This window comes from Sturnira hondurensis, unplaced genomic scaffold, assembly GCF_014824575.4.
Source record: "Sturnira hondurensis isolate 20B ecotype Veracruz unplaced genomic scaffold, ASM1482457v3 Scaffold0006413, whole genome shotgun sequence".
In the NCBI taxonomy this organism is placed as follows: Eukaryota; Metazoa; Chordata; class Mammalia; order Chiroptera; family Phyllostomidae; genus Sturnira; species Sturnira hondurensis.
The window spans coordinates 53886210-53899577 of NW_028079044.1; the positions used below are offsets into that span (position 1 = coordinate 53886210).

The window sequence follows — 13368 nt, forward strand, 5'->3', positions numbered from 1 at the left end:
TCACCCCTGGTGTCTTGGCTCCCACCAAAGAAAAGGTACCTTCTCTGCCTGGCGCCCAGGCACCCACTCAGACCTGCCCCACAGCAGACACCTCCCCGGTGTTTGTCCAGCATCCACACTGATGCGACGCCTGCGTATGTCTGTCTCCTCCACCCCATGAAGGAGCACTGGCCAGCTCTGCAGCCCCCAGAGCGCAGGAATCCGCTGAGCCCACACACCGCAGCACACACAGTATGCACTGGCCACTCTCCTGGCAGCAGACCTGCCCCTTCCTTTCCAGGTGCTTGTGTGTTGCTCTCAGAGAATCCAGATGGACCCTACTGTACACATCAGGTATTAGTGGCTTCATGGTTTCCGCTGTCCCTGCTGAAACCCAGCCTGCTCCCAACCTGCAGGGCCCGCCCACCTGCCCCACTGCCTCACCTGCCGCTCTCCTCCTCTGCAGCCCCAAATGCCATCTGACGGCTCCTCCCAATCGGCTCCTGTGCCTTCCCGCAGGTGTCTGGTTCGGGATCCAGGGAGGAGCTGGTGCTGCCATCTCGGCTGACACTGCTGCCACGCCCAGGGCTGTTGTCCGCCGAGGCTCGGGGGGACTCAGTGTTCTGCTTCAGGGTCTGCAGCTTGGCCAAGGGGATGATGTCACAGCCCTGAGGCCGGTGCCACACGGTGCGCTGGGTGGTGGCGCTGTAGTAGTAGAAGCGTGACGTGTTGGGGTCGAAGAGCTCCCACCACTGGTTCTCGCTGGTTCGCTTGATGCGGACGCCTGCCGGTGGGTCCCACACGCACTCGCCCGTGACCAGGTTGGCATACATGCGCTCACGTGTGCGGGGCTCAATGATCTCCACCCACTCCAGCCTGGGAAAGAGCCAAACAGTGTGAGCACAAGGCCCATGGGCCTGAGCCCCAGTCCCTGCGCCCCCTGGGCACATCTGCAGTCACTGCATCTGGAGTCCATCAGCTTCAAAGGCAAGACATACTGTCCGTTACACTGTAAGAACTTCTTGAAGCTTATTAGTGTTTCCTCATCACTTAAGAAGTCCAGTTTGGGAGGAACACAATCAGTCCATAACAAAAACAATGTCAGGTTTATTACAAAGTTGGAAAAACAGGCTTCCTCCTGTCTCCCCAGTTAGTACCCCCAGGATGTGTGCCGGGGTCAAGGTCCAGCAGGTGGGCATGGGGCACATGGGCAGGCTCCCTGCCACCACACTGCCGCTTTCTCCAGGGCTGGAGAGCCACGTGGGGAGCTGCGGTGCTCCAGCACCCGCTTCCCACGGCCTCACCCACTGCTTCAGCGTCCTGAGGACTCGTGCCCACAACCACCAGGAGCGCCGGCACAGGCGGGTGCGGCTTCCCTCTCCTTCCCTCAAGTGTGAGGTGGGATTCTGTCCTCGGTGTCTGGTAATGCGGACACTGTCACGTCACCACTGGCAGCTGCATGTGACGTACTACTTTCTTCTCTTTTCTCTTTCTTTCTGTTCTTTCTTTCTCTCTCTCTCCACCTCCCTCCCTCTCACTCTCTTTCGATAATTCATGGTATATTTGAGCCAAACTGATGACCCATGGAGGGGATGCTCCCAACATCTACTTGGCTGTAATTTCCAAGTTTTCTACAATGTTCACAGATTACTTTTATAACTGGACAAAATTAAGACACATTATCTTCTATAAAATAGTGTGTTTTTGCCCTGGCTTGCATAGCTCAGTGGATTGAGCGCAGGCCTGCAAACCACACAATTGCGGTTCAATTCCCAGTCAGGGCACATGCCTGGGCTGCAGGCCAGTTCCCGGCAGGGGACGCATCCTGGCAGGGGACACATGAGAGGCAACCACACATTGATATTTCTCTCCCTCTCTCCTTCCCTTCCCCTCTAAAGATAAATAAAGATAAAGATAAATAAATACAAATCTTTTTTTAAAAAGTGTATTTTCCCACTGCGATATACAGTAAATGAGACTTTCAGTGTCAATCTTTAAAGTTTTGGGGTTGTCTTTCCCTGGGGGCATGGCCAACAGGACCTCCTTGAGAAGATGTGTGTTTTAATGTGAATCCAAACTTAATGACAGGGATAGACTTGCACAATTAATAACTAAACAAAGTTATACAGACTTTTTAAAAAGCTGCCTAAGTGTTTATACATATGTATTTGTGTAGAAAACTCTGGAAAGGGCATTAAAAGAGGTTACCTTTTGGTGAAATGTGCCACAATTTTATAAGCCCCCTTTTACTTACCTAATTTTTTTTTTAGATTTTTTATTTATTTATCTTTAGAGGGGAAGGGAAAGAGAGAAGGAGAGAAATATCAATGTATGGTTGCCTCTCATGAGTCCCCTGCTGGGAACTGGCCTGCAACCCAGGCCTGTGCCCTGACTGGGAATTGAACCGCGATCGTGTGGTTCGCAGGCCCGCGCTCAATCCACTGAGCTACACCAGCCAGGGCCTTACCTAATTTTTTTAATAATGGAAATTTTAAAACAAAATAGATTAGTATAATAAATTTTCAAGTATATGGCTTTAAATTTTTCCTGATTATTAATAAAATCAAGCATCTTTCTCATATTCACGAGCCATTTTTATTTCTCCTTACTAAAAACACACATGACTCTTGCCCTGACCGGTATGGCTCAGTTGGTTGGGTGTTGTTCTGCAAAGCAAAGGGCTGCCAGTTTGATTTCCAGTCAGGGTACTTGCCTGGGTTGCAGGCTGCGACAGGCAGCCAATCAATGTTTCTCTCCCTCTCTTCCTCCCTTCCCCTCTCTCTAAAAAATAAATAAAAAAATGAAATCTTTAAAAATTGCTTTCTTACTGATCTGCAGGAGATGTATTTTAAAAATACAAAGGTCTCTTTTTTCAACAGTAATCTCCCTCAATTTACATGCATTACAAATCTCTCTCCTGCTTGGTGCCCGTTCACTCTATTTATGGCACCTTTGCCTTTTGGTGGAAATCTTTTAATTTCAATGTGTAAACTGAATTTATAAATCTTTATCTTTTTTAAACATTTTATTCATTTTTAGAGAGAGGGGAAGGGAAGGAGAAAGAGTAGGAGAGAAACATCAGTGTGTGGTTGCCTCTCATGTGCCCCCTACTGGCGACCTGGCCTGCAACCCAGGCATGTGCCCTGACTGGGAACCGAACCACCAACCCTTTGCTTCACAGGCCCACGCTCAATCCACCGAGCTACACCAGCCAGGACTAAATCTTTTTCTTTATAACTTCTCCTCTTTCTCTCTTGTTTAAGAAATCTTGCCCTGTCTGGTGTGGCTCAGTGGATTGACCACCACTGGCCTGCAAACCAAAAGGTTGCCAGTTTGATTCCAGGTCAGGGCATATTCCAGGTCTCCGACTGGGGGTGTATGAGAGACAACAGATCAGTGTATTTCTCCTTCTTTCTTCCTCCCTTTCCCCTCTCTAAAAAAAATTAAGTGAAATAAAATCTTGCCTACTTCAAGGTCAAAGATATTCTAAATTGACTTGCAAAGTTTTATAGCTTTGCCTTTCATGTTGAAGATCTTAATCTACCTGGATTGATTATTGTTTAGTGTATGAAACTTTATTTCCCATGTGGACAACCAGGGGTCTCCACGACAGGCAGTGTCAGGACACCCGTGTCTTAGTGCCCCGCTGGCTCACTGGTCAAACCTCCTCCGACCAGTGCCACATGGGCTTAATCACAACAGCTTTGTACTGAGTGCACAATCTCCTAAGACCCCACATCCTGCTTCTTCACACATCTTGGCTATTGCTGACCTCGTTTTCCACCATGAATGGTGGAATCAGCCTATCATCCCCACAAACTCTGCTGGCACCTTTGCTGGATCTATCCCAGGAGAAAACAGGAAGCTTTGTGATGACTTTGTCTTCCACACAACTGTGGCATAACCACTCATTTAGGTCTTCTTTGTAGGGTCAGGTTCACTCACAATGACACCTATCCTGGGTGATATTAGCCAACACTGGGCCATGACACCTGTGACCCACTCCAACTGTGTGTGGAGGGTGGGGAGGAGAGGCTGACCACACAGTGGTCACAAAAGGTGAATCTGGGCAGGGGACACATTCCTGTTCTCGATACTTTTTTGTAAGTGTGCAATGATTTCTAAAAAAAAGTTAAAAATTAGGAAAATGAAAATGAAAGAATAAAGAAAAAGAGAAATGATGAGCTATGGCTACCTGCTTTGAGGGAGACTGATGCCCAGAGAAGGCACAGGACTTGGCCCAGCCTCAGGGCCTGCAGGGTGCCTGGTCCAGGCAGCCAAGCCCAGCTGCATGAGAAGCCCCTCCATTGGTCTCACATCCGCAGCAGGAAGTGGTGGCTATGCCTGGGGACCAGGCTTCCACAGGAGGACATAAGTACATATCAGCCGTGATTCCTCCCCACTGAGCCAGCCCTCTGATAACCTAAAACCACCGATGGTTGTTCCTCACCTGGTACTCGACCCTGAAATCCGAGGCTCCTGCGCGCCGGCATTATGGCTCTCGCATTCGTAATCCTGTGTCTGTGACATTGCAGTCTCTTCTTGAGGACCCAGGTGAGTAGTCTCAGTGGATCATCGGGATGCTCCCTCCAGCATCAGTTGGGAAGATGCTGCCCTGTGAGAGAGCATTACTGTCTAAGCACATACATTCAGAAAGCATCTCATTGCACCTTTGAATTTCGGGAAGCAAGAATAGTCCATCCAATCCCTCATAGCCTAGTATGCTGGTGAGGACAAGGAGCACCTAGTCCAGAGCTGGTTTCTGAGCTCCCTGGGCCCTGCCCCTGAACCCCACCCAGGATTCGGCCCTTGCCTACCCATGAGAAGGCACCCAGAACCCCTCACAAGCTGGCCCCCAAAAAGCTGCCCACTGCCTCTGAGACGTAGTGCCCTTGGTATCAAACAGGGACAGCCCCACCCACCTGGCGCTACTGCAGCAACCTGGCTGAAGCACACCTAACAGTCCCTGACAGGGCCACACTCAGAAATATCGATGTACCTAACTTGACAAAGAATGGACTTTTCAAGAGTGTTGTGTTGACTACATATAAACAGAAAAGAAAAAAAAAAAGAACCTTGACCCCAAACTCAATTCTAGATAAATTGTTGATCTAAGTGGTAAAAGTAAAACAGTGAGGCTTTTAGAAAAAACATAAAAAACTCTCTGTGGGCTTACAGAAGATATAGGTATCTTAATCAGAAAAATTAATAAACTAAACTATAGTAAAATTAAGAAATTCTGCTAACCAACATTCCAATTATGAGTAAAAAGGCAGGCCCAGCCCTGACTGCTGTGGCTCCGTGGATTGCATGCCAGCCTGTGAACCAAAAGGCTGTGGATTTGATTTCGAGTCAGGGCACGTGCCTGGACTGCAGGCCAGGTCCCTAGCTGGGGCATGTGAGAGGAAACAGATCAATGTATCTCTTGCCCTCTCTTTCTCCCCCCCTTCCTCTCTCTCTAAAGTTAAATAAATAAAATCTTTTTTAAAAAAGGTAAGCCCAGAATTTGAAATATTTGCTATGCAGAATGTATACAATACATTCCATGAGTTCCCATCTTGGCTAGGGGAGAGAAATGCAAAAAGGACTGTCACTTGTGCACACTGGTGGTCCATGTTTGCTTTGCAGCATGTGAGCAGTTGCAGAGGCAGCAGCGCCCTGAGCAGGGAGGGAGGCCTTTCTGAGCTCCTTCCCGGGAACCCCACACAGTATCTCAGCATCCAGCCACCAGAGCTCTGAACCGTCTGTGAGCGTGTCCTTCATCTTGATTCAGTCTGTGTGTCCCTTAACAAGACGTGTCCTAAGGTGAATGCTGCTTTGCTTTATGCCATTCTGGCTTACGGGAGGCTTTACAGTCACACTGTACTTCTGGAGAGCAGGGGAAACCATTGTCTTTTTTTTCCTGGCTGCTTTTAAGACATTTCTCATCATCACAGGTTTTGAGCAATTTGATTATGACGAGCCTTGTGCAATTTTATTCATGTTTCTTGAGCTTACAGTTTGTTAAGACTGTTTGATCCCGTTTATAATTTTCCTTGAATAGTTTTTTTGTCCCTTCCTTTCCCCTTGGGAACTCCAATTATACAAACATCAGCCCTCTGCCAGGTGCCCCCCACCTCAGTCATGCTCTGTTTTGCTTTTTTTTAATTTGAAAGTACCTTTCCCCTCCTTTTAGTGTAGATTTTTATTATTGTTTTGTCTTCACATTCAGCAATCTTTTCTTCTGCAATGCCTACTCTGCCATTAACCTAACCCAATGTACTTCACATTTAGATAATTTAGTTTCAATTGTGGAAATTTAATTTGGATTTTTAAAATTTTAGTACTTAATGAACATATGGAATGTGAACATATGGAATGTAATGATAGTTGCTTTAAGGATAGGTCTGCTCAACCTATCATCTAAGGCAGTTTGGCATCAGTTTTGATTGACTTTTCACTGCATTATGGGTTGTATTTTCCTTTATCTTTCCACACCACACACTGTGAATTTTACCCTTTGGAAACTGTACATTTCTGTGTTCCTATAAATTTTCTTGAGCTATGTTTTGGGACACAGTTACCTGGAAACAGTGTGAAATTTTGGGATCTTGCTTCTAAGGTTAGGTGGGGTATGACAGCAGCATTTATTCTGGGGCCAATTGTTCTCCTCTCCTCAGTGAATTATGAAGGTTTTCAGCCTGCCCACACCCCACCCCTGGCCTCTGGTAGTTCCCTCAGACCCACAGCAGCCAGCACCCCTGCAAAGTAAGGCAGGTCCCATGCCCATCTCTATGCTGTTTTCAGCTCTCTGCTCTGTGGTACATCCCTGCATACTCTAGTCATTTCGGTCCCTGGACTCTGAGCTACATTTCCTGAACTCAGGGAGTCTGTCGGGCTGCTTGCAACACCACCTAGAAACTCCCTAGTGCACTGGGCAGGGGGAAGTCGTCAGCCTCCTATTGTTTGGTTCTTGTGTCACAGGAATTGCCGCATGTCGTCACATCGTGCCCAGAGTTTAGAAAACCAAGGTTTCACATATACAGTCCAACTTTTCATTAGTTCCTGGGGGTGGTCACTCCATCTTCTGGGGGATGGATGGTGTTGCTCCCCATGATCATGGTTCACGATTCTGATACTACGATGTGTGCACACAGGAACTGAGCAATTAGGCCAAAGGTTTGTCGCTGATGGAGTGGGAGGGCTGGGGCAGGCATGGGAGGAGTATAGAGTAGTCCATGTGGGAGACATTAGTAGGGATTTGTGTTTAGTGTGATACAGACACTGATGGCTACATCTAGAAATATTTACAGGTCAGTATACACAAATATATTTCCTTGCTGTGACAGTGGAGAAGGCTTAGACACCAGCCCATAGCGACTAGGACACCCTGCCCAGATCCTGGCTCTGACCCCACTCTACAATGACAGGAACTAGGAGCCTCTGAAGAAATGGCTGAAATGACTGGGGCAGGAAACAAGATGCAAAGAGCTAACCAAAAACAAAACCCCACCACGATGGGGTCCAAAAGCTCTCCCAATGCCCAGAAAAATTTCAGCAAAAAGAAAAAATATGTTAGGTAAAAACCCAAACTATAAAATTAATATCCAGAAGTCCATACCGATGTAACCAAACCACTACATAAGCAAAGCCGATGTAACCAAACCACTACATAAGCAAAGCCTCGAAAAGAGATAGCCCTCCTGACGCAGAACAGCCTGTGTAGTTCCTCTGCCCTCCAGCAGGGGTGCACGACAGAAACCAGCTCCAGTGGGAGACACAGAGCCCTGCACCCTCACCTGACTCCTGGGGCTGTCCGGGAGACTCCAGGAAGGCCTGCAGCTGCCTCCCCTCAGGGCTCGGGCTGGCTGCACTTGCAGGCCAGCTCTGCCCACCACACACCAACACCCCATGCCCTCCTGTTGCAGCAACAGTCTTGAGGGTTCACCAAGGACCAAAAGGGCCTCCGTCATGGCTGGTGCTGTGAGGTGGGGGGATGGGAACGTGGCCCCACCAGCACACAGAGGGGCCCCCAGCAACGACTCCTTCAGCGTGATCATCGACCTGCCAGCGAAGTCCTTGGAAGCCACGTCCCAGGAGAGTACAGGCCCCTCTTCTCAGCCAGCACGGGCAGACCTGAGGAACTGCCAGGGGCCCATAGCCGCACAGCGATATGCATTTTCTGTGCGCCTTCCCCATCTCCCCAGAGTTGGGGTCCCTGCACCCTCCTGTGACAGCTCAGCTCCTCACCAGACCCCTACACCAGGTTCTCCCATGCCCACCCAGCCCCAGGCCCAGCTCTGTCAAAGCCACATCACTACTGGGTCCCTGGAAGTCCTCAGCAAGCACCAACAGGCCTGCTCAAGGCTCTGCCTTTCACGCCTCCTGGCTGGTTGACATCCTCCTCTGACTCGAATCTTGTTCCCTTTTTTTCATTCCTTTTGTTCATTTCAGTGAGTCTTGGGGAAGGAATAAACAAGCGTTGACTCAGCCGAGGTCTCCAGAAGGCTGAGGTCCTTTCTCAGTGCTGTTTTCATGAGCTCCCCGCGGTGAACAAGGAGTGGTCTCAGTCTCCCAGCTGGGCGCTGGGCTCTGGGCAGCAGGCACAATGCCCCATTCTGCGCTGCTGGGAGGCTGGCATTTCCGCATCACGCCTCTGTTGCAGCTGCTCTCATCGCCTGCCCTGCTCCACAGGGCAGCAGCCCTGACCGTTAAAACTGTGATGATCCATCGTCAAGTCATGGGACACCCACAGGTCAAGACCAGCTTCCACACCTCTCTGGGGGCTGTGTCATACCCATCCATAGAGTAGGGACACAGAAGATGGACCTGACTGCGAGCTCCTGAGAAGCTGCCACTCTGGGAATGGCCCTTGGCTTCTGCCTGGCGCCCAAGGTCATAGGACAGGCAGTCAGGATGCACACAGCACTGGGCCCACAGTCATGCCCCTTCCATCCATGCCTTCCTGGACTTCTCTCACCAGCAAAACAGCAACAGAAGCCCCTGTGGGACTGTTTAGAGAGAACAAAGTATCTGTCCCCATGCCAGCGGTCGGAACAGAGAAGCTGGCTCGTGACCAGGAGCAGTGGATACCAAGGTCCCTCCAGGAGAGCACAGCATTGTCCCACTGGGCTCTGAGACACACAACAGTGGCCAGGAAAGGCTTGTGATGGAAGATACAGACGCTCTCAGCTGCGAAGCTGTGCTGATGCAAATACAATCACACCTTCTAGTGCCCACAGGGTCAGAGGTCATCATGCCATCCTCCCCACACCCCTCCAGCTTGGCTCCCCACCCCACCTGACTTAGGGACTTCAGCCTGGGCACTGAGGGGAGCATGGTGACCTCAAACATCAGGACAGAGGGAGACCTGGATCCCCGGGGAAAGAGTCAGCAGCACTTTGTGGCAGAGGATGTTGTTATGACTGAAATCTCACTGTGATTGTTTTAAAATACCCAACATTAGGACAATGCCTTCTGCTCATGACTGCCTCCTCAGTGCCCAATCCTTTGCTCAGGGAATCAGCAAACACTAAATGAAATAACTGGCTGATTTCTCAACAGAAAGACCATTTAGAATGAAAAAAATGGCTTAAGAGAGTGGCAGGCAGAGGAAGGTGAGAAACACACAGGCCAGGCCGAGGGGGCGGAGTTCTCCTCTGTCGCACCCTAGGGCCAGGGCAGAGAAAGCCCACAGGGCACAGGGCGACTCAGCAGCTGGGCTCACCTCAGGCCACAGCTTCCAGAAGGAGGTGCCCAGGAGAAAATGAGGAGTCGAGAGGAAAAGAAAAGTCCTAAGATCACATAGAGAAGCTGAAAATACAGCCCTGGCTGGTGTGGCTCAGTGCACTGAGGGCCTATGGGCACGCCAAAAGGTTGTCAGTTCAATTCCCAGTCAGGGCACATGCCTGGGTTGCAGGCCAGGTCCCCAGTTGGGGACATGTGAGAGAGAGGCAGTTGATCAATATGTTGCACATCAATGTTTCTCACCCTTTCTTTCTCCCTCCTTTCCCTTCTCTCTAAAAATGAATTTTTAAAAAAAATTTAACTGAAAATACTGAGGAGGGCCATTACCTGACAGCCCGCCCCACCTACTGCACCCAAGCAGTGCCTGGTCTGTGACCTGAGGTGACGCCAGCTTGTGCTTCCTGATGGTGGGGGCTGAGCCATCGTCTTCTCGTGCACGGTCCATTTTCTTTCTGCAGTTTTATGCTCTGCTTTTGTCATTTGCATTTCTTTTTCTTTTCTTTTTTTTTTTGAGGCAGCTTTCTACTGCACTTTTTTTTTAAAGATTTTATTTATTTATTTATTTATCTTTAGAGGGGAAGGAGAGAGGGAGAGAAACATCAATGTCTGGTTGCCTTTTGTGCATTCCCTGCTGGGAGTTGGCCTGCAGGGAACTGGCCTGCAACCCAGGCATGTGCCCTCACTGAGAATCGAACCGCGATCCTCTGGTTCGCAGGCCCGTGCTCAATCCACTGAGCTACACCAGCCGGGGCTGCATTTATTTTTCCAATTGTATTTTCAATAAAGTAGTTTTAATTTCTATCAGTGGTCACTGCAACTTTTCTCATGAAGCCCTGAAGCCTGTATTTCTCCACTAGCTGTTTCTAGGCCACTTGTCACCTATCTGTGCAGGTGGGAGGTGGGCTCCTGGGGGGCTGCAGTGTGGAAAAGATGCCTGCCACTCTCCTGACCCTCTCTCCTGCTCAGTGACCTCCTATGAGCCTTTGAAACAGAACTGAGCTGCAGGCACAGCACCTCTGTGGACTCTTCCCACCTGAGGCTTGTGTGGCCACCCTGCCCTCCACCTCAATCCTTGCCCACAGATGAGCAGAGAGTGGCCTGGGGTCACTCGCTGGTCAGACCTGGCCTGTGCTGACACTTGGAACCTCAGGTGGGAGAGCAGGGCAGCTGGCAGTTGAGGGCACAGACAGAGCAGGACAAGATGCTGCTGCCTGCACTCCATGTTCCGGGACTGCCAAACCACCATCTGGGCCTCCTGCCATTCCCTCGTCCCCACTGTGGGAAAGTTTTAGTCGTGAGTGGGCGAGAAGGTCTTTGGTGCCAACTTCCCACGCAGGCTCCAGAACAGAAGACACTCTGTGCCGGCTCCTCACAGGTCTGCGCTGAGAACAAGCCCCTGGAAGCTGCAATCTGCTCCTGGAACCCGGCAACGCTCCTCCCACGGACGAGGCAGCCGTGTCTGCTCCTCACGCCCAGGTGAACATGTGCACACACACACAACAGCATGCTGTGATGGTGTGTGGACACGTGTGCAGGTGTGTGAGCACGAGAACACACGACTATGTGTGGGCATGTGTGTGCGTGTGCAAACACATGTGACTGCGGTGTGACCGTGTGGGCATGTGTGCAAGCACATGAAGGCATGTTGTGGCTGTGTGTGCACATGTGTATGGGCACATGCAAGCACAATGTGCTGTGTCTGGACATGTGTGACCACTAGCTACAGGCCCAATGGGTCCAGAGTGGCCCTGCCTGTGTGCTGCTCCTCACTCGCTCGGGGTCATGCTTCACCACAGTGCGGACCCCTGCACTTGGCCCTGCCTCTGACATTTCCAGGAGCCCCTTCCACATCTGGAGAAGGGGAATGAATGTGGCCGCAGCAATGGCAGGGCATCCTGAGACTCCCCACGGCCCACGGCCACCATGGATCACTCAGGTGGGGGTGAGCAACTGGAACATTAAACAGCACCCATCAGAGACAGGGGCCACCTGCCCCCCCCACCCCGAAGTGGAACCTTATACCCTGCGGGAGATCTGACTCACTCTGGAAGGCAGTGCTCCAGAGCACAGCCCAGCACCCACCCCCATGTCCCTGTCCCCCATGCTGGGGAGGGAACTTCTCAAATGCAGTGGACAATTCCCACAAACACAAAAAACCATGCAGCTGAGCAGAGCCCAGCGGAAGAGGCAACTCACAGCAGCCCTGGAGGCCTTGCAACCACATGGTACAAACTGAACCCAGAGAAGCATAGCTGAGAATAATGACCAGTGCTGGGTCTAAGGTCAGCTAGACTCCCTTTCAAATAGGGGAGTAAAATAAAGTTCTTTTCCAACACAGCATCGAGAGCAGAACTTCCCACCCCCAGACCCTGGGAGCACAAAGGAGGGAGGGCTGGGAGCCGGAAAGCCCAGTATTATCAAGGCAGTAAAAGAACATTTTCAGTCCAAACTACATAGACAAGCTGGTTCAGTGAGCAGTCACACAAGTTGTTCTCAGGTCCAAAGGAGAACAGAGGCTTCATCAGGACTCACTATGAAATTTCATCAATACCAGAGGAAAATAAAACAAAATAGAAACTTTTAATGCAACAGAAAGCAGCGCAGAAAAACGTCAGGAAGAGCATGTAACCAAAGAACACAGCTCTTGGGTGATGGACCATTGGGTCTGTACAGCGCCCCAGGCATAGCAGGGCCTCGGAGGGCTGCACCCTCCATCAGCAATGGGGTCTGGGGGCTGCTGCTGCCTCTAGGGGAGTCCTTCCAGTTACTGCTAGAGTTTCCAGAAAGCCATTCATAAGCCCAAGAAACATTTCACCAACTCTGTCACAAGATCTTCCCTGATAAGTCCCCGTTACAGAGGGGCCAGTGACGTCCCCAAAGGGCCAAACGCTGGACCACTGGGAGGACCATGAGCAGCAGTGCTGGCCCACAGCACCTGCTGAAAACAGGTGGGAGCAGACACGCCCATTTCCGTCACAACAAGGAACGAGACAGCTTTGACCAGGCCTTGAAGAAAGAACAAACGAACAATATGAGAGTTTTACACTATTTTTTAAAATTTCAAATCTAGTGCTAAGTGGGCAAGAAAGTCCAGAATCTCAGAAGGGAAATACAAAGTAAAACCAGAAACAGGCACCTGAAAGGCCTGGCCAGCAGATCTTGAAGGTCTGAGCAGATCGAAAGCAGCAGCGGAAGACAGAAAGCCTAGGACAGGCCAGGTGATAAGCCCGGGAGACACCCTGAAGCTGAAGCCCAAGGCACCAAGGTGAACCTGGCAAGAGCGAGGACAGGAGGGGTCAGCCTGGGGAAGAGATGGAAGTCACCACACTCACAGGTCTAAGGTCTCTGAATTGTCTGGAGAACAGTAAATGTAACATTTAAGTTTGGATTTTGATAAATGATTTCTGCATGTTAAGACATCTGGGGCAGCCACTATGGAAGCTGAGTGAATGAATTCCAATCCAGCAAAGGAGAAAAAAAATCAACCCAAAAGAAGTTAAGAAAGGAGGAAAAAGCAACCTGTCCCAGATGACAGGAAAACCAGAATACAGAGATGGCAGAGTAACTCAAACATAAGAATCGTACTAAAGAAATGCACCAGTGGTCTGATGAGACAAACATTGTCAGACAAGACTTTTAAAGCTCCAGACATGTGCTTTACAC

The 13368-nt window shown here is 50.1% G+C and overlaps 1 protein-coding gene across 6 annotated transcripts in view; it reads right to left on the reverse strand.

Annotated features, from left to right (window-relative positions):
- ARHGAP39 (Rho GTPase activating protein 39) overlaps window positions 1-13368 on the reverse strand; it is a 55925-nt gene that overhangs the window by 31810 nt on the left and 10747 nt on the right. For 4 of the 6 annotated variants that reach the window (XM_037048809.1, XM_037048807.1, XM_037048810.1 and 1 more), the window contains exons 2-3: window positions 4430-4594; window positions 424-855 (exon numbers count right to left, since the gene is read on the reverse strand). In XM_037048809.1, the coding sequence (XP_036904704.1) occupies window positions 424-855; window positions 4430-4509 (512 nt within the window). In that variant the 5' untranslated portion in view covers window positions 4510-4594. Of the gene's footprint in view, window positions 1-423; window positions 856-4429; window positions 4595-7757; window positions 8024-13368 lie in introns of those variants that run through there. The other 2 variants (XM_037048808.1, XM_037048811.1) reach the window with 2 other exon arrangements.